This window comes from Sorex fumeus, unplaced genomic scaffold, assembly GCF_029834395.1.
Source record: "Sorex fumeus unplaced genomic scaffold, SorFum_2.1 ptg000122l, whole genome shotgun sequence".
NCBI classification, from domain to species: domain Eukaryota; kingdom Metazoa; phylum Chordata; class Mammalia; order Eulipotyphla; family Soricidae; genus Sorex; species Sorex fumeus.
The window spans coordinates 18018100-18037825 of record NW_026606179.1 but is presented as its reverse complement, the minus strand read 5'-3'; the positions used below and the strand labels follow the sequence as shown (position 1 = coordinate 18037825).

General features: G+C 53.6%; 1 protein-coding gene across 2 annotated transcripts in view; it reads left to right on the top strand.

The window, feature by feature from the left end:
* Nucleotides 1–19726, top strand: part of SPTBN4 (spectrin beta, non-erythrocytic 4) — a 90406-nt gene that overhangs the window by 16450 nt on the left and 54230 nt on the right. For both annotated transcript variants that reach the window (XR_008795383.1, XM_056136893.1), the window contains exons 5-15: nucleotides 3489–3580; nucleotides 4103–4183; nucleotides 5130–5245; nucleotides 7099–7211; nucleotides 7302–7489; nucleotides 7577–7694; nucleotides 7966–8124; nucleotides 9478–9780; nucleotides 11037–11187; nucleotides 14877–15822; nucleotides 17807–17944. Coding sequence is in view for 1 of the 2 variants with exons in the window: in XM_056136893.1 (XP_055992868.1) it covers nucleotides 3489–3580; nucleotides 4103–4183; nucleotides 5130–5245; nucleotides 7099–7211; nucleotides 7302–7489; nucleotides 7577–7694; nucleotides 7966–8124; nucleotides 9478–9780; nucleotides 11037–11187; nucleotides 14877–15822; nucleotides 17807–17944 (2405 nt within the window). In the remaining variant the exon portion in view is untranslated. The remainder of the gene's footprint in view (nucleotides 1–3488; nucleotides 3581–4102; nucleotides 4184–5129; nucleotides 5246–7098; nucleotides 7212–7301; nucleotides 7490–7576; nucleotides 7695–7965; nucleotides 8125–9477; nucleotides 9781–11036; nucleotides 11188–14876; nucleotides 15823–17806; nucleotides 17945–19726) is intronic.

Here is a 19726-nt window from a genome sequence, read left to right as displayed (position 1 = left end):
GCAAAGGCCCTGGGGTAGGAATGAGCTTGGTGTATTGAAAGAACCAAAGGACCAAGATGGTTACCCAATAGGAGGGCAGTGGGGAACTGAGAGGGAGGAAGTCATGATAGAGGAGTTGGGAGGGCCAGGTCAGGTTATGAAGATTAAGAGTGTGAATTTCATTTTGTTTTATTTTTGAGCTACACCCAACAGTGCTCAGAAATCATTCCTGGCAATCTCCAGGGACCATATGGGATGCTGGGAATCGAACTTGGGTCAGTCTCATGAAAGGTAAGGGCCTTACCTGCTGTACTTTCACTCCCAAGAGTTTGGGTTTTAGGGGGTTGGAACAATAGCACAGCGGGTAGGGCGTTTGCCTTGCACGTGGCTGACCCAGGTTCGATTCTCAGCATCTCATATGGTCCCCCGAGCACCAGCAGAGGTAATTCCTGAGTGCAGAGCCAGGAGTAACCCCTGTGTATTACTGGGTGTGACCCCCCAAAAAAGTTTGGGTTTTAGTTGCAGGAGACATAGTATGGTGAAGAGGGCGCTTGCCTTGCATGTGACTGACCCGGGTTTGATCCCTGGTACTTCCTATGGTCCCCTGAGCCTCTCCAGGAGTGATTTCTTGAGCACAGAGCTAGAAGTAATCCCTGAGCACTGCCTAATGTGCCCCCCACCAAATGCTCCCAAAAGATTTTGGATTTGTCTGCAGCAAGAGTTGTATCAAGGGGCCGGAGTGATAGCACAGCAGGTAGGGCATTTGCCTTACATGCGGCCAACCCAGGTTCAATTCCCAGCATCCCATATGGTCCCCTGAGCACCACTGGAGTAATTCCTGAGTGCATGAGCCAGGAATAACCCCTGTACATTGCTGAATGTGACCCAAAAAGGAAAAAAAAGGTTTTATCAAGAGGAAGGGCATGCTCAGTTAGAAGGGTTCCTCTGAATTGGGGTGATTCCCTCAAATCAGGGACTGTGAGTCCATGAAAGAGACAAGCTGGAGCAGGGTGGGGGCCAGAGTATGTGGGGGGTGGTCATCTGGGAATGCCACTCAGAAAGTGATGTGAACAGACCATCAGTAAAGGGGATCAGGAGGCAGCTTTGCAGGCTGAGACCTAAGGCTCTGGCTGAGGGACTGGGGAGGACACACAGGGACACCCCTGACACAGATCCAGGGAGGGAGCAGGTTTGGGGAAAGCACTGAGCTTATCTGGGAATGGTGGTCTTAAGGGATCCAGGACACAAAGGGGAGGCATTTAGGAGTGACACAAAAGTGAACACTGGTGCTCCAAGCAAGGGTGGGGACCAGAGGCCCATTTGGGAACTATTATTGCTGAAGCCAGGAGTCAGGCCATGAGATCACACATTGCAACTGGTGCCTGGAGCCTTCCCTGGGAACTCGCTCTCTCCCCTAACACCCAATCTCAGCTCCGGAGTTGAGGACCCATGTTCCAAACACCCACCCAGGGCTGCAAATTCTGGGACATTCAGAACTTAACTGAATATCATGTGTTGCTGCTGGAAATGACAGCTGAAGAGCACATGGGCCCAGGACGCTGCGAGGTTAGGGAGCCATGTGCAGTCGAATGCCACAGACTGGGATGCTCTGACAAATTCCAGATGGCTCCAGACGCTGCAAACTTGGGAGCCAGGAGCACTGGGTCCGGATTCTCAGGCCATTTGGTTTTCACCCCACAGCTGTCTGCTCTCCTTTTCTCCCTGGTGTCTTCTCCAAGGTTGATCAGCCCTAACTGTCCTCTGAGTTAGGGCTCCATGTTCTGACCTTATTATCTTTTTTATTCATTTCTGGGGTGGAGGGGATCACAACTAGCAGTGCTCAGAGCTTGCACTGAGAACTCAGGGACCCTATACAGTTTTGGGGCATCTTAACCCACTGTACTCTCTCTGCAACTCTGCAGCGTTGATTAGCTTTACCTCCTTAGAGGCCCCATCTCCATCAGATTTAGTCACCATGGAAACTAGAGCCTCCAACTATGCTTTTTTAATTTTTTTTAATTTTTGCTTTGGGGCCGCACCTGGCAGTGCTCAGGGATCATTCCTGGTGGTTCTCAGGGGACCATATGAGGGTCCAGGGATCGAATCCAGATTTGGCATGTTTGGCACACACATTACTCACTGTTTTATTTCTTCTTTCTGTCCCAGAACCGCCTATGCATTTTTGAGGGGGACACAGTTCAGTAAGTGCCAGGGGTACAGTGAAGCAGATGAATAAATAAAAGGACTGTGTGGTGGTAAGCACTAAGGAGGAGCTGAGGCCAAGGAGAAAATGTGAAGTGTCATTGAGATTTAAAAAAGCAAAACAAAATGGGGGCTGGAGCAATAAGCACAGTGGGGAGGGTGTTTGCCTTGCATGTGGCAGACCTGGGTTCCATCCCCAGCATACCATTTGGTCCCCCAAGCACCTCCAGGAGTGATTCCTGAGTGCAGAGCAAGGAGTTAGTAACCCTTGAACATCACTGGGTGTGACATCCAAAAAAACACTCCCCACAAAAATCCCCAAAGCTCCAGTAATTAGGTTGTATAAATGGCTCCAAGAATAGATGCACTTGCTTTGCAGGTGACAGTTATTGAGTTGAGCCCTGAGTACCGCTGGCAACACTCTCCGCCAGATAAATCAAAGTGGTAGATTTGAGAGGAAGACCCCCAAGGAAGGGTAGGTCCTAGGAGATCATGCCTGAAGCAGAAAAATCGTTTGTTCAAAAAGAAAAAAAATTAAAGTCTGTGCAAAGGTCCTGAGGTCTCTCAGGGTGAATGAGCTGCTGAGGTCAGGGGTGTAAGGAGTGCCTAGGGGCTGCTCCTGACTGGGCTTCGTGGACCACTAGAACTCCAACCCTTGAGCTGTGGCTGGACGGCTTCTGCCTTTACCCCAAGAGAACCTCAGGAGGGCCAACTGATTCAGATGAGCTGTGTTGTGGATGCTCCCAGAGGCCCTGCTCGCTCTGGTGACAGATGCTAGGACTTGGATTAGGGATGTGGCTTCTCCTTGAAGTTCAGGGACTTCTGAGGAGGTTCAAGTCCAAGGACAAGGGAGATGGCTCAGAGGACTGGTGTGATGGCTTGGGGTATGGGAATCCCCACCTGGTACCGTCCCTGGCACTGCTTATTCCCCCCACTCCACACAGAACAACAAAAAAAAGGGACAGGCAAGACAATCCAGTGGTGGGAGGGCACTTACTTTGCATGCAGGGACTCTAGTTTGATCCCCGACACATCTGTTTCCCTGAGCCCTGCCAGGAGTGATCCCTGAGCACTGGCTGAATGTGGACCCCAAACAAACAACAACAACAAAAACCCAGCTCTCAAAACAAATCAAACAAAATCCATATGTTTTCCCCATACACATGCACCAAGTATGAACATGCCCCCCCCAATCCCCCAGATCCAACCCTCACACTCCTAAACCTACCTCAGCCCGAAGCTCCAGGGGCACCCTTTCAACACCCTTCCTTGCTGCACCCCCAGCTACCTCCTTGCATTTCATCTAGATCCAGGTCATCAAAATTGAAACGGAGGACAACAGGGAGACACGCTCAGCCAAGGATGCGCTGCTCCTGTGGTGCCAGATGAAGACAGCTGGGTAAGCTTGAACCCCGGGGCTCTCCCCTGACAAGCTTTCTTGGGGCTAGGGGGCCTGGGGCAGCTAGTTTCCAGGGTCCGAGGCAAACCAATCGTCAATAAAACAGCCTCCCCCCCCCACCCCGACTTGTATCCAGGACATACAAGCCTGTGTCCTGGAAGGCCCAGACTCCCCCAAGATCAATGCGGCACTTGAGGCCTGTGCCCTGCCTGCTCCCTACTTCTCCTCCTGCACCTTCAGAGTCCTCGGGTACACCCCATGTGCACCCTAGTCCAGTGGCCCTACTCTGGCCAACACGGCTCCCAGGGCAGCCCCTGCCCAGCTGACAAGGGCATGTGGGGCATGTGCTGGGCTCTGCTGGAAATCCAGGGACTGGGCTCCTCAGTGTGGCTAAAAGAGGGCTCTCTCTCTCTCTCTCTCTCTCTCTCTCTCTCTCTCTCTCTCTCTCTTTCTCTCCACTCTTCCTGCCCTCCCCCCTTCCCTGACTCTCCATCTGTCCATCTCTCCTGTCCTCACTGTCAGTTACCCTGAGGTGAACATCCAAAATTTCACCACCAGCTGGCGGGACGGCTTGGCCTTCAACGCCCTCATTCACCGACACAGGTACCAACCCCTTGCCCTCGCCCCTCAGCCCACCTCTCTTCACAAGCATGTGCAGACTACAGGGCCATGGGCAGCACGTTCCTCTCCTCTCCACTCCCACCCTCTTCCCTGCACTCCCACAGACTGCTCTGGACCACACACCCTTGCCCTCACAGACACTCGCACACACACACGGCCAGGGTCTGCCCCGTGGATGCCTCCATTGTGGAGAGCCCTTGGGGGTGCATGCGCAGCACCCCTGCCATCAGGGGAGCCCCACCCGCCTCCTTACACCTAAGGACAGGTGCTGAAGTGTTTGAGAGAAGGACACCATGTCAGGATCCTGCCCCTAACAGATTGGGGAAACTGAGGTCTAGTAGCCAAGGTGGGGCGAGGGGGACTTATTCTGGTGTAACAGAGGCCCCAGATCCACTTTTCCAGCTGCAGACATGCGCTCATTCACATCCCAGGAACGTACTAGGACTCAGAGAGGGAAACCCTACCTTGGCCACACCCCTGGCCACCCACAAGCTGCAAAGGGGTTCACTGCAAAAAGGGTCACAAAGGTGACCCCTCCTGGGGGACTCGAGCCCCAGGCATGTCCTGTTCAGGAATTCTTTGAGGCCCAGGCCCAAGCTGGGGAAACTGAGGTACAGGGAGAGGAAGTTGTTTGCCCAGAGTGGTCACAGACCTCCAGCGCTGTCTCACACCTGACTGAGCTCTGGAGGGAGACACCTCCAGGTGGACACAGAGAGCTGCTGGCCATGGAGCCCAGCAAGCACATCAGCCATTGCAACTACACATCAGTGAGCAGCTGCCCCCTGTCCCCCCCACCACTACCTCTCCCTGGGCTCCTGCCAACTCCCCATCCTTCGCTCTGGGTGGGGCTTGGATGAAAAAGTCTTGGTTCACCTGCACCCTGGTGCTGGGGCCTGCCTGCTGCCTGCCCACTCTGTGCCCTGCGCAGGCCCGATCTCGTGGATTTCAGCAAACTCACCAAGTCCAACGCCAACTACAACCTACAGAGAGCTTTCCGCACGGCCGAGCAGCACCTGGGGCTGACCCGCCTGCTGGACCCCGAGGGTGAGCCCCGCGTGGCCCAAGCCCAGCGCCATCCCCACCACAGGTCCAACTCTGCCTGACCCCCCAAACCACCCCAGATTGCAAGGCCCTTGGGAGTCCCCATCTAGAGCTGCCTCCTTGCTATCCCTGCCACCTTCCCAGCCCACCTGCATTCATTGTTTTCTGGGTCTCCAGCGCCACCTGTTCCCATGGCTATGTCCGACCAGTTTCACCCTTTTTTCCTTTCCACCCCCACCCCCGCCCCCACCCCTCATTAACAATGTCCTCCAAAATCCAATCCTCCTTCCCTCACCCCTGTCCCCAAAGGATCCCAGAACCAATCCATCAGTCCTTTGCTGTCCCAGCCCTTCCCAGGTCTTTGCCACACACTAGTTCTCAGAACCCAGCTATTTCCCTATTTCATTGTTTCTCCCAATCCCACCCTAAGGAACTTAGCCTCATTCCTGGCCTGTGATCTCACCCTTGACACCCCCATTTCCCATCTCTGCAATACCGGTTGCTCTCCCTTCCCCAATTACATACTAGCTGCATCAGACATGACTGGGAATTTAACCAGAATGGTTCCTTCCTTCCTTCCTCACATTCACCTGGCTGGGTGGCATTGATCACACCTGATTTTACCTCAGAGATGTGAAGTCCCTTGCCTGGTGTCACACGGAAAGCCAACAAGCAGGATTAGCGGTTTCAGAATTCTGAGTCTTCATCACTCCTCTGCCCCGTCTTTCCTTGCTGGATTTTGTGGCCAGTGTTTGGCCTGTGGCAGATGTCAGTTCTGTCATTGCATGAGGTGGGAAAGAATGAGGGTTGGGATGGAGAGATAGCACAGGGGGTTAGGCATTTCCCTAATAGGTGGCTGACTCTGGTTCCATCTTGGCACTGCATATGATATCTGGGCATCTCTGGACACAGAACTGGGAGTGGTCCCCAAACAATACTAGGTGTTACCCCCCCCAGCCAAAGTAAGTTGGTGAAGAGATAGGTGTTGGAATATTGTATGATTGAAACTTGAATGTGCACAACTTTATTTTTCCATTTTCTTTTTCTTGAGGGGGCCACACATACTCTCCTTGCACACAACTGATCTGGGTTCAATCCCCGGCATCTCATATGGTCCCCAAGCACCACCAGGAGTAATTTCTGAGTGCAGAGCTAGGAGTAACCCCTGGGCATCACCAGGTGTGACCAAAAAAGTAAAACAAAGAAATAAAAAACAAAAAAGAGCATAGGCTGTCTTCATCAGTCTCAAGATGTGCTTTCATCACAGAAGTGATTCTTTGTGTTTTCTGTTTGAGGGCTACATCTGGAAATACTCATGGCTACTCCCATATCTGTGCTCGGGGGGTTGCCCTTAGCAGTGCTGAGGGAGCCCTATATGAAGCTAGGGATAGAATCTGGGCCTCTTGTGTGCTACACATATGCTCAGCCCTTTGTGCTCTCCCCCGTAAGTAATCATTTGATTTACAATTCATGACCAGCCGTGCTGAGGAAGGATGCACTAAGGAGGTCAACTGACAAGGTGGGCAGGATAGGTGGGCAGGGCATGGTGGGCAGGGAGGCTGGTCCAAAGAAATTTAAGCTGAGCCGAGCCCTTGAGACAGGTGAGTGCAGTTCACCACACAGAAGCAGGAACAGTGTTCCAGACAGTGGAAATGGCAAGAACATATGTCCTGAAGCGGATGGTAGAAAGGCAGAATTGAGAACTGAGAAACAGAGAGACTAGTTACTTTTTAAGGTCACACAGCTTGTAAGAGTATGGGCTCCCTTCCCCCAACCCCTACTCAGAGTACCTCCAGTCACTCTCTTTGTACTCACCATTTTGCACCCCCATTCTACTTTGCCCACCCCTTCCCCAGATGTGAACATGGAGGCCCCAGATGAGAAGTCCATCATCACCTATGTGGTCTCTTTCTACCATTACTTCTCCAAGATGAAGGCACTAGCAGTGGAGGGGAAGAGGATTGGGAAGGTAAGGAGGAATCCAGATGTGGGATGTGGGAGTCACCTGGGTGCACGCCCGGGGTGTGGCTGTGACCCCAGCTGCCTTTGCCCGGGCCAGGTCCTAGACCAGGTGTTGGAGGTGGGCAAGATCATTGAACGCTACGAGGAGCTGGCGGCTGAACTGCTTGCCTGGATTCAGCGCACTGTGAGCCTCATCAGCAACCAGAAGTTTGCCAACTCCTTGAGTGGGGTACAGCAGCAGCTTCAGGCTTTTACGGCCTACTGCACGCTGGAAAAGCCTGTCAAGTGAGCCCAACGCCATGCCCCCAACCCCCCAGAAGGGAGGGAGGGCAGCAAGTGAAGGAGCCTGGTCCTGAGCTCCAGCCTCCTCAGGTTTCAGGAGAAGGGGAACCTGGAGGTGCTACTCTTCAGCATCCAGAGCAAGTTGCGTGCCTGCAACCGTCGCCTCTTTGTACCGCGGGAGGGCTGTGGCATCTGGGACATTGACAAGGTGAGGTGCATGGGACGGGGCAGGGTTGCTCTGAAACGCAGTTCAGGTTGCGCACTGGCCAAGGAGTTCATTTGCACTGGAGATAGCAGGGACTGGGGGTTTGTTCAGATAATTTTGTAGCTGGAAAGCATCATGAAGAAGCAACATGATATCCACCCACCCCCAGTTTGCACGAAGGTCCTGGGAGTACTAGAAACGGTCCCACAAAAAAGCCAGAATCAGTCCATGGAGAGGTGGGGTTGGAGTGAAACTGTTTATTCCATCTCCCCAGGCTTGGGGACAACTGGAGAAGGCGGAGCATGAACGGGAAGCTGCACTGCGGGCTGAGCTGATCCGGCAGGAGAAGCTGGAGCTACTGGCCCAGAGGTTTGACCACAAAGTGGCTATGAGAGAGAGCTGGCTGAACGAAAATCAGCGCCTGGTCTCCCAGGTACTCCGCACTGGCCCCGTGTAGGGCACCAGCCCGGCATAGGGCTTGGCTCCGGGGGAAAGGGAGGGTTGGGCGGGGCTGAAACTAGGACCAGTGTTGAAGCCAGAGATGTGATCTCCTAAGCAACAGGGGACGTGTTGGTTTCGTCTCCAAGGTGACAAATGAGGGTGGGAAGAGAAGATTGGTCTCCAAGGTGACAGGTGGAGGAGGGGAGTGGGCCTGGTCTCCAGAGAAACAGGAGTGAGCTGATCTCCAGGGAAACTCAGAGGACAGAATTAGTCCCTTTAGGAGGAGGGAGAGTATTTAATTAGACGCTGAAGTGACAGGGAGGTTGTATCTGGTGTCCAAGGTAACTTGGGAGAAGAAAATTGGTCTCCTAAGGAACAGGATAAAGGAAAGCGGTTTCCCCCAATGGAAGAATGGACTGAATGCCTGTCTAGTGGCAAATTTAGAACTTAAAATGTAATGGGGGCGTTGCATGCAGAGAGAGAATATAGTAGGTAGCACATTGGCCTTGCAACAGCCAACAGTTCAAATCTCCATTACTGTATAGTGTCCCCTGAGCACTGCCAGGGGTAATCCCTAAGCACTAGAAGTAAGCCCTGAGCACCACAGGATGTACCCCTCCTCCTGCCAGCAAAACAAAGTAACAGGGAAGGTTGGGGGGTGATCTCCAGGGCAAGTGGGGTGAGGGTGATAAAACTGACCCAGGGTGGTGGGATCAGGATCTGGTCTTCAGGGCATTTGGGGATAATGAGGTTGGTCTCCATGGTAACAGGCTGATGCGACTGGTCTTCTGGGTAACTGGGGAGTGGTGGGACTGGTTCCCAGGGTAGTCACTGAGGATAAAACTGATCCCAGAGGCTGGAGAGATAGCACAGTGGGTAGGGCGTTTGCCTTGCACGCGGCCAACCTGGGTCAATTCCCAGCATCCCATATGGTCCCCTGAGCATTGCCAGGAGTAATTCCTGAGTGCAGAGTCAGGAGTAACCCCTGTGCATCGCCAGGTATGACCCAAAAAGAAAAAAAACTGATCCCAGAGAGATTGCACATGGCCAATCCACTGACATCCTATATGGTCCCCCAAGCACCACCAGGAAAGATTCCTGAGCACAAAGCCAGGAGTGATCCCTGTGCATTGCTGGGTGTGGCCTCAACTCCCCCCCCCCCACCAAAAAAAATACTGTTACCAGGCAGGGTAATGGGATGGTGAAGCTGGTCCCCAGGTGACATGGAATGGGGGGTGTTGGCCTCCAGGATGACAGGAGCAGGTGGGGGAGATTTTAGGGTCACAGAGGTCCAGGTTAGAGACCTGAAGCCCCATGGACATATTTCTGACCTATCCTGTCCCAGGACAACTTCGGCTATGAGCTGCCGGCAGTAGAGGCGGCCATGAAGAAGCACGAGGCCATCGAGGCTGACATCGCAGCCTACGAAGAGCGGGTACAGGGGGTGGCCGAGCTAGCCCAAGCGCTGGCGGCAGAGGGCTACTACGATGCCCGGCGGGTGGCTGCCCAGCGTGACAGTGTCCTGCGCCAGTGGGCCCTGCTCACTGGGCTGGTCGGTGCCCGGAGGACGCGACTGGAGCAGAACCTGGCCCTGCAGAAGGTCTTTCAGGAGATGGTGTACATGGTGGACTGGATGGAGGACATGCAGGTGGGGGTCCGGCAGGGGCCCAGGAGGGACGTGGAGTGCTGGAAAGGGGAAGGAAGCCTAGAGTCATGGAAATGGTTGCCAAATGGACAGTGATGGTGGAGGGAGGCAGAAAGGGATAAAGAGAAGAGGAGACAAAGGGAGAGAGAGAGACTGGAGGCAGAGGGAGGGGCTTGCCTTGCACGCGGCAGGCTCCTGTTTGATCCCCGGCACCCCAAATGATCCCCTGAGCACTCCCAGGAGTGATCCTTGAGCACAAAGCCAAAAGTAAGCAGAGCTTTGCCAGGTGTGACCCCTATCCCCCCGAAATGTGTGTGTATGTGTGTGGGGGAGGGTTGAGAGGAGGGAAAATAATGAGAGAGGTATAGAAGGACACAGAGAGTAGGGGCAGAGACTAGACAATGGGAGTTGGTGACAGTTTAAGAGGCAAAGAGGAATTAAAGACAGGGGAAAGGGAGGGCAAGAGGGAAAGATGAAAGAGACAAAGTTAGCGATGGCTCTCTAAATGCCTGCAGAGAAATTATGTGAGGAGATGGAATCCATTCAAGAAATAGAAATACGGAGATAAGATTGAAGGGAGCGAAGAGAGGGACAGAAGGCACAAAGGAGAAGGGCAGAGATAGAGACAGAAAAGTAGAGTACAGTGGGCAGGTCACTCGCCTTGCATGTCGCTGACCCAGGCTCTCTCCTCGGCATTTCATATGGTCCCTGGAGCCCTGTCACGAGAGATCCCTGAGCGCAAAGCCAGGAGTAAGGCCTGGTCACTGCTGGGTATGGCCAAAAAAACACCAAAAGGCTGGGATCTCTACCTTGTCTGTTAGAAGCTCCAAGTTGAATCCCTGAGTAGTGTCTCAGGGTGTGGTTTTGGCGTCCCCATCACCACTGGGCTGAAACAGCACCAAATAGCTGAGTTCTCACTCCTCAGCAGGGAACAATCAGTCCTGCAATATGGGCTGAATACTTTCAGCCACCTCTGGGGAGGCAAATCCCTCTCCCCCCCCAAAAAAAAGGAAAGGTGGAAACGGAGAGGTAAGGAGACAAAGATGAAGACACAGAAAGAGCCCAGAGATAGCAAATGATGAGAGGCAGATGGATAGAAGGGTTGGAAGCGCAGAAAGCAAGCTTGAGAGGGTGTCTGGAGGAGCAGAGCTGGACCAATGGGAGCAGGGCAGGGGGCGGGGACTTGAGGGGCGGGGACCGAAGGGGCGGGGACTGAAGCCCCCGCGCAACTGCTTGCTCAGTGCTGCCTCCTCTGGCAGGCTCAACTGCTGTCCCGCGAGTGTGGGCAGCACCTGGTGGAGGCCGAGGATCTGCTACAGAAGCATGGCCTGCTGGAGGGGGACATTGCGGCCCAGAGTGAGCGCGTGGAGGCGCTCAACGCAGCTGCCCTGCGTTTCTCTCAGCTGCAGGGTGAGTCGGGACTTGGGGTGGAGACTTCTTCCAGGGCAGGGGCTAAGGGAAGCAGCTGGGGGATGGCAGGAAGGAGGGAGTTCCCTGTCTTTGGAAGCACCCGGCTCGGTGTATCATCAGGTGAATTTGGGTCTTCAGCGGAAGATTCTGAAACACAATCCCCTGTATTGCGTGGTCCCTTGTGTACAGAGCTGAAAGTAGTCCCCGTCCAGTACCTCTAGGTGTGACCTCCAAAATAAAACAAACCAAAAAGATAGTGAAAGGTACTATTTAGACAGGGCTGTTTAGCAGGAGGTGAGAGAATCTCAGTTCAGTTAGCTGGTGGAGGAAGGGAGAATGCATTGACCAATGTAACCAAAATGCCCAGGGAGGGACTTCGGCTTCAGGTCTGGCTGCATCTAGGGATGGTGGCGCTGTGATGCTTTTGAAGTCCCGTCTCTCCCTGACTCTCCTCTCTGTAGGTCCCATGGGGCAGTCCCTCCCCATCTGCCAAAAACCTGGTATCCTCAGTCCTGCATCCACATCCCAGTAGATTACAGAGGAGAGAGGCTCTTCCCCCAGTAGTCTGGCAAAAGGCCCGAGGAGGGGCCAGAGATAGGAGAGATCAGACATCTGCCTTACATGCAGTAGCTTCCGCTGTGAACCTGGCACCACATAAAGTTCCCCAAGCATTACCAGGCCACTCCTGAGCAGAGAGCCAGGAATAGCCACTGAGCACTGTCAGGTATGACCCCACCCCATCCCCACCCCCATATAAAAAGACTCAAGGAGCGCTTTCCTCAACCAAATGGTTCCATTATATTCACTCAACCAACTAGCACTGTCGCAGGCATCTCAGTGATCAAACTGGCCACATCTATGGGGCCAGGAGGGTGGGGAGCTCTGTTCCAAGACATAGTTGAGGCCAGTGAAAGTACAATAGGCAGGGTGCTTGCCTTGCATGTCACCAACCCAGGTATGAGTCTTGGCATCACATACGATCCCCTGAGTCCCAGCAGGAGTGATCCCTGAGTTCATACTAGGAGTAAACCCTGAGTACTTCCAGGTGTTGTTTCCTCCCCATAGCCCCCCTCCCTAAAAAATTAAAACAAAGACATAACTTAGAGGGACAGATAATAGTCACAGGGATTCAGGCGTTTGCCTGGCACAGTGGCTAAAGCAAGTTTTATTTCTGCAGCACCATCAGGGATAACTGCTGAACACAGAGCCTGGAATAGTCCCTGAGCACTTCTGGGTATGGTCCAAATGGTGGGGTGTCCCCCAAATCCCAAAGAGGTAACTGAGAAAGAGGAGGTGTGCAGTGTTGCCAGCAGCCAAGCAGGGCCACTTGCTGGAGACAGCCAAGGCTAGCACCCTCCAGCCCACACCCCTGCCCGCACCACCCCCTGCGTGTGTGGGTTCTGTGCCCCCTTTGAGTGCATCTCAGGAAGAGGCTGTGACAAGGGACATCCTTGAGAGAGTGGGTTTTGGTGATGGGTGATGAGATCACCATGGGGGTTTTCATGCGAATTGGGGGTGTCAGGAACTGGGGGCAGCTGGATGACGTTCCCCTCTGTTAGCCTTACAGTGTGGCGAGGAGTCAGAGAATAGGAGTCAATGGGCACACAGTGGCCTGATGTCAGGGTTCCTTGATGCAGTTTGCTGACTGGGAGTGTGATCAGCTTTGCTCCTTCTCACAGATGAGGAAGGTGAGGCTCAAAGCCACAGAACCCTTCAGGAGGGCTTGAGGCGGGCATGTCTCACTCCTTTATTTGTATTTCTAATTTTATTTTGGGGGGAGCACACCTGACAATTCTCAGAAATTACTCCTGGATCTGCACTCAGAGATTGCTCCTGGTAGTGCTGGGGAGACCATATGGGATGCCAGGGATAGAACCTGGGTTGGCCTCACACAAGGCAGACTCCCTCCCCACTGTACTATTGTTCCAGTCCTCTATTTGCTTTTTAAATTTTGAGGCCACACCCAAGGGTGTTCAGGAATCACTCCTGGCTCAGAGTACACAGAGATCAGTCCTGGAGGCACTCAGGGTACTGGGGATCAAGCCTAGGTTGTCCATACACAAAGAGTGATTCCTAAGTGCCAAGTTAGGAGTAATCCCTGAAAACTTCTGGGTTTGGCCCCCAAACAAAAAAAATCCTGTATGGTTTTTGGGGGGTGTGGGGAAGCAGCACTTAGGAGGTTCAGGTACTCTCCCCAGCATCCCTCAGCTGACCGGGCTGGCAGTTTCATGCCAGGCCCAAGGATGCAGTGATGCTCAGGCGTTGCAGCACTGTGGGCTACCCAGGCCACCTTGGGGATTTCCAGAGCCGTACCTGGTGATGTCCTAGAAGCCTCCAAACCTATACCTAGTAATGTTTGGAGGACCATAAGTGTTGCCGTGCATTGAATTAGCCCTGCTACATGCAAAGCATAACCCTTGTACTAAGTCTCCGGCCCCTCCACCTATTTTTATTCAGCAAGAATTACCCCAAGTTTCATGAAGAGAGGGAGAGGGAGAGAGAGAGAGAGAGAGAGAGAGAGAGAGAGAGAGAGAGAGAGAAAGGCACAAAAGGCACAAAGGTTTTATAAAGCAGTAATTCCCTTCACCTACATGCTGACACTTTCTATTCATTCTATTCTCTTCTTATGAAAGAAATGCTGGTTGAGGACCATTAAGTTAATTTCACAGTCCTCTAGTCACAAAGTAGCAGTTAGGAGGAAGGTTTAATTGGGGCTAATAGACAGTGCCACAGAGGATGAGAGAACCCCTGAAAACTGCTGACAAGCACACATTTCATTTGGTTTCATTCTGAAGCTTCACTAAAAATCACAGATTCTAAGGTTTAGTGAATCTTAGTTTCTATCCCTCAACCCATCCACCCCTCATCCATCCATCTACCCACACACTCATTCATCCACCCATCTCTCCACCACCCATGCACCCATTTATCCATCCATCCACCCATCCATCCATCCATCCATCTAAATCTCATTCATCCACCCATTCATCATCCATCCATCCACCCCCAATCTACCCACCTACCCATCCCTCACCCTTCCACCACCATCCATCATCCATCCATCCTCGTAGCCACCCATTCATTCCCTATCTTCCATCATTCATTCACCCATCCATCCACCTATCCATCCACCCAACCACCCATCTCTAATCTACCCACCCACCTATCCCTCACCATCTATCCCCATCTATGACCCATATATCCACCTATCCATCCATCCATCCCCTATCTTCCATAATCCATCCATCCATCCATCCATCCATCCATCCATCCATCCACCCATCCATCCATTCACTCTCCTTCCATCCTCCCTCCAATTATCCCTAAGTCACCCTTTTCACTAGACTTCCCTGGGTGTGACCCTATGCTGGGCAGAGGTGAGGACATGGTGTGGCAAGGACTGGCTCAGAAATTGCCCCTTTGGGTTCCAGATCAGAACGCAGACCATTAACTGGGCAGAGAGGAGGAGGTTACAGGCAGAGAGAGCAAGGGGGGGGGTGGGAGAGAGGAAGCCAAAAAGCCTGTGTGAGGCACAGGAGAATTGGAGGTGCTAGGGAGGTGGCCTGGATGTTTTTGAACCCTGGCAACTGGTAAAGTCTGGCCAAGGACTGGACGGTAGCCCTCACCACCTCTCTTGGGGCTCCCTGGCCCGTGTCCAGCCCGGAATTCCTTCCCTTCTCCCGGCGCAGGCTACCAGCCGTGCGACCCGCAGGTCATCTGCAACCGCGTGAACCACGTGCATGGCTGCCTGGCGGAGCTGCAGGAGCAGGCGGCACGGCGACGCGCCGAGCTGGAGGCTTCGAGGAGCCTCTGGGCGCTGCTGCAGGAGCTGGAGGAGGCCGAGAGCTGGGCGCGGGACAAGGAGCGCCTCCTGGAGGCGGCGGCGGGCGGCGGCGGCGGCGCGGCGGGGGCGGCGGGGACCGCGGGCGGCGCGCACGACCTGTCCAGCACCGCGCGCCTCCTGGCACAACACAAGATCCTTCAGGGCGAGCTGGGCGGGCGGCGGGCGCTGCTGCAGCAGGCCCTGCGGCGCGGCGAGGAGTTGGCGGCCGCCGGCGGTGCGGTGGGCGCGGGCGCCGAGACGGCCCACCTGGCTGGGCTGGCGGAGCGCGCGGCGAGCGCGCGGCGGCGCTGGCAGCGGCTGGAAGAGGCGGCGGCGCGGCGCGAACGGCGGCTGCAGGAGGCGCGGGCGCTGCACCAGTTCGGTGCCGACCTCGACGGGCTCCTCGACTGGCTGCGCGACGCCTACCGCCTGGCCGCCGCGGGGGACTTCGGCCACGATGAAGCGTCCAGCCGTCGCCTGGCGCGCCAGCACCGCGCGCTCACTGGGGAGGTGGAGGCGCATCGCGGGCCCGTGGGCGGCTTGCGGCGCCAGCTGGCGACGCTGGGGGGCGCCAGCGGCGCCGGGCCCCTGGTGGTGGCTCTGCAGGTGCGTGTGGTGGAGGCCGAGCAGCTGTTCGCCGAGGTGACCGAGGTGGCAGCGCTGCGGCGCCAGTGGCTGCGAGATGCCTTGGCTGTCTACCGCATGTTTGGCGAGGTGCATGCGTGCGAGCTGTGGATCGGCGAGAAGGAGCAGTGGCTGCTCGCCATGCGCGTGCCCGACTCACTGGACGACGTAGAGGTGGTGCAGCATCGGTGAGCGCGGCGCAGGCAGCACTCGGGGTCCCAGTTCGCACCAACCCACACCCCCTGGTTGGTTCAGCGGTTCCTGTGGCAGAGACTCAGCTGGAACTCACAGGCTCCGGAAGACCGGAGGGATGAGATTAGTTCTTACTTCACAGGCAGAACAGGAAATGAGCGAACACTGGCAGATGCCTGGGCCGCCCAGGAGCGCCCCCTCTTACTCTGAGACTTACATTAAGCCAAGTAACCTGAGTGTCTCCAGGGCCAAGTCAGCCCCCACCTTCCATGGACAAATGTTCCTCTAGCTAATAGCTCTAACCTTTACCAGGCTCTCATCCTCCACCCACTTCATTTCTTTATTACTCTTCCCACACATTAGATGCTGACTTATCTATAAGATGATTTACTAGTGAGCTGTTAAATGAGAGTATGAACTTCCTCTCACTAAGTATCTGGTTCATTCATTCACACCCGCAGGCATCATCCCCTCATCCATCATGCCTGCACCCACCTGTCCACGCACACACACACGCGCACACACACACATTCAGGTATCCACCTGTCCAAGCATACATGCAACCATCCATGTTTGCTTCCATGTCTCCATCCATGCATACAGACACCCATGCATTCATGCATCCATTTATTAAGGCATCCATGCATTCATTCATGCTTACATTCATGTATTCTCCCATTCATGCATCCATCTGTGGATCACTCATCCATCTACTCAGGCATCCAGGCATCTGTCCATGCTTGCATCCACGTGCCTGCCCAACCTTGCGCACATCCATACATTTATTGGTCCATCTGTGCATCCATCCATTTATTCAACAAGTACTCCCCAAGCACCTATTCCCTTCTAGATATACCCTGACCACTATACTATCTCTCCGGCCCTTTGGACAAGAGTTTTAAACAAGGGAGACCACTCGCCTAGCTTAAAACACCTCCCTGACTGCCCTATGGGGCTGGGTTCCTGAGTTGGAGGGCTGAGAGTGGTGGCTGGGAACCCAAAAAGGGAGCAGGGTAGGTGGGAGGGCCTGTGTGGGAAGGGACAGGACTTGACAGGTCATGGGTGCAGATAGGGAATGTCCAGAACAGGACCCCAAGTCTTGGCTTCAGGGGTGGTGGCACTGTTCCTAAAATGGGACCCCTGAAGAACTTTTACTTATTTATTCTTTAAATTTATTATTATAAAGTTGTTCACAATAATTGATTACATTCAATCAATATTCCAACACCAATCCCACCAACTTTTTTCTTTTTAAGTCACACCCAGTAATACTCAGGTGTTACTCCCTGGCTCTTCACTCACTCCTGGCAGTGTTTGGGAGACATATGAGATGCCTGGTATTGAATGTGGGTCAGCCATGTGCAAGGCAGACGCCCTCCCTGCTGTACTATCACTCTAGCCCCAGAAGAACTTTGAGAATCTGGAGAGAAAGTATAGTAAGGAAGGTGCTTGCCTTGCATGCAGCATGGATTCAATCCGCAACACCATCTGTGGTCCCCCAAGCCCCATCAGGAGTGATCCCTGAGCCAGGAATCAACTCTGAGCATAGCTGGGTGTGGCCCCCTAAACAAAAACATTGAAACAACCTTGGGGGAAGCTAGTTTGGGTCCCAGTGGGTATGATGATCCCTGAAAAGGCTGATGGGAGGCACTGAGGTTGGAAACTGGTTCAAGAGGGAAACTGCCAAGCTCCAAGACAGAGGTCTAGGGGGGTCATGAACTCAGCAGTGAGGGACTGGACTGGGGGCGGGGGGGATGAGATGCCATAAGCAAGCTCAGAGGGCCCAGGAAGAGGCCTGAGGAGTGGAAGATTTAAGGTAATGTTGAAGGCCCAGGGAGGGGGACGGTGACTGGGAAGGAGAAAGAACAGGCTGATGAGGGGAGGGGGGCGTCTGGGGAGAACCACAAAGCAGTTGGACAAAAGCAAGTGGCCCTGGGTCCCCAGGGGCCAGGCCTCCCTGAGCATGTGTGTCCTCTACAGGTTTGAGAGTCTGGACCAGGAGATGAACAGCCTCATGGGCCGGGTCCTGGACGTCAACCACACAGTCCAGGAACTGGTAGAAGGAGGTCACCCCAGTTCCGATGAGGTGCGCTCTTGCCAGGACCATCTGAACAGCAGGTAGGGAGTCCTGAGCGACTACCGCGGGAATCTCACCCCAGTCCTTCCCCTGATTCTTTCCTCAATCCATGCAAATATATTAAGAGCATCTTATTGCAACCCCCTGAAAGGCTAAAATGATTTAGTAAACCAGCAGAATCTTAAAATATATATATACATATATATAATTGCCAGTGCAAGTGATGCTGATGTCAAATGGGGACCCCTATCTATATGGGCTATTCATTCATCTTCAGAAATGACCTGTTGACTCTTTACTGAGGTCCAGGAATTTATCCAAGCCTGATTTTTATCTTCTCTCAAGATCCCAATTTCTGTAGTAAAGATTCCGAAATTCTTTTTACATAGTAATAGATGAAAAACGTTATTTATTTAGTTTTTGTTCCCTTAGATCTGAGAGATAGTACAGGCACATGACTTGCATGTGTCCACCAGGGTTCTATCTCCAGCACCACGTGGTCCCCTAAGTTTAGTTGGCCAAAACTCACAGGGAGGATGCCCTGGACACCTGAGCCCTGCCTGTTCCCCATTGCCCCCAATACACACACACATACACACACACACACACACACACACACATCTTTTCCTGGGTTGGAGAAATAGTTCAATGGGCTGAATGCTTGCTTTGCATACAAAGGCCCAGGCACTGCAGAGTCCCCCAAGGACCACCAGAAAAGACCCCAGACACAGTCAAGAGTAGCCCCAGAGACTCCGAAAAAGCTGCTGAAAACCATATTTTCATGCCCCCCCCCCAAATGCAGTGAGAAGAGTGACATTGTTTTATGATTCTTACAAATGTTGGGGCTGGAGCAATAGCACAGCAGGTAGGGTGTTTGACTTGCACGCAACCGACCCGGGTTTGATTCCCAGCATCCCATATGGTCCCCCAAGCATCGCCAGGAGTAATTCCTGAGTTCATGAGCCAGGAGTAACCCCAGTGCATCACCGGGTGTGACCCAAAAAGCAAAAAAAAGAAATGTCTTTAATGTTTGCACCCTCACTCCATGGGGCTGTAAGTGGACATCTGCTTCCAGCCTTTGTTTGTTTAGTTTGGGGGCCACACTCTGCATTGCTCAGAGCTTACTTTTGGCTCTATGCTGCCGGCTCATTCCTGAGAGGGCTCGGGTGACTTTCAGGGTGCTGGGGATCAAACCCAGGTCAGCCACCTGCAAGGCAAACACTCTACCCGCTATACTATCTATCTGATCCCTTTACTGTGGTTTGTTTGTTTTGCTTTATTTTGGTTTTGTTTTTTGGAGGGCCACACCTGGCAATGCTAAGGCTTACTCCTGACTGTGTACTCAAGAATCACTCTCAGTGGTACACAGGGGACCATATGGGATGCCTGGGATCAAACCTGGGTCAGCCAGATGCAAGGCCTTACCCACTTTACTATTGTTTCAGCCCGTTTTTTGCTTTTTGGTTTGGGGGAGGGGTGGGCCAGGTGGTGGAGCTCTGGGGCCACTCCCTGCTCATTGCTGGGGCCCGGGCGGTGTCGCTCCCTGTGGTGCTGGGGGTGAGGAGGTGTGCGGGAGGACGGACCATGGAGTGCTGGGATTGGATCCAGGCTCCAGCTGATCCAGCCTTTTCGGACCATTTATAAAGACAGTTTGGCCCTCGCTCAGAATAGAGCATTTAAAGAACTTGCCCTAAACAGATGTGCTGGCAGCGGAATTGACACAGGCCGACATGGGCATTAGGGGGCGGGGAGGGCAGCGCCGGGAGATAAAGTGACTTGCAAAAGTCACGCAGTGTCCGGGATGTTATAGCTGTCTCACCTGG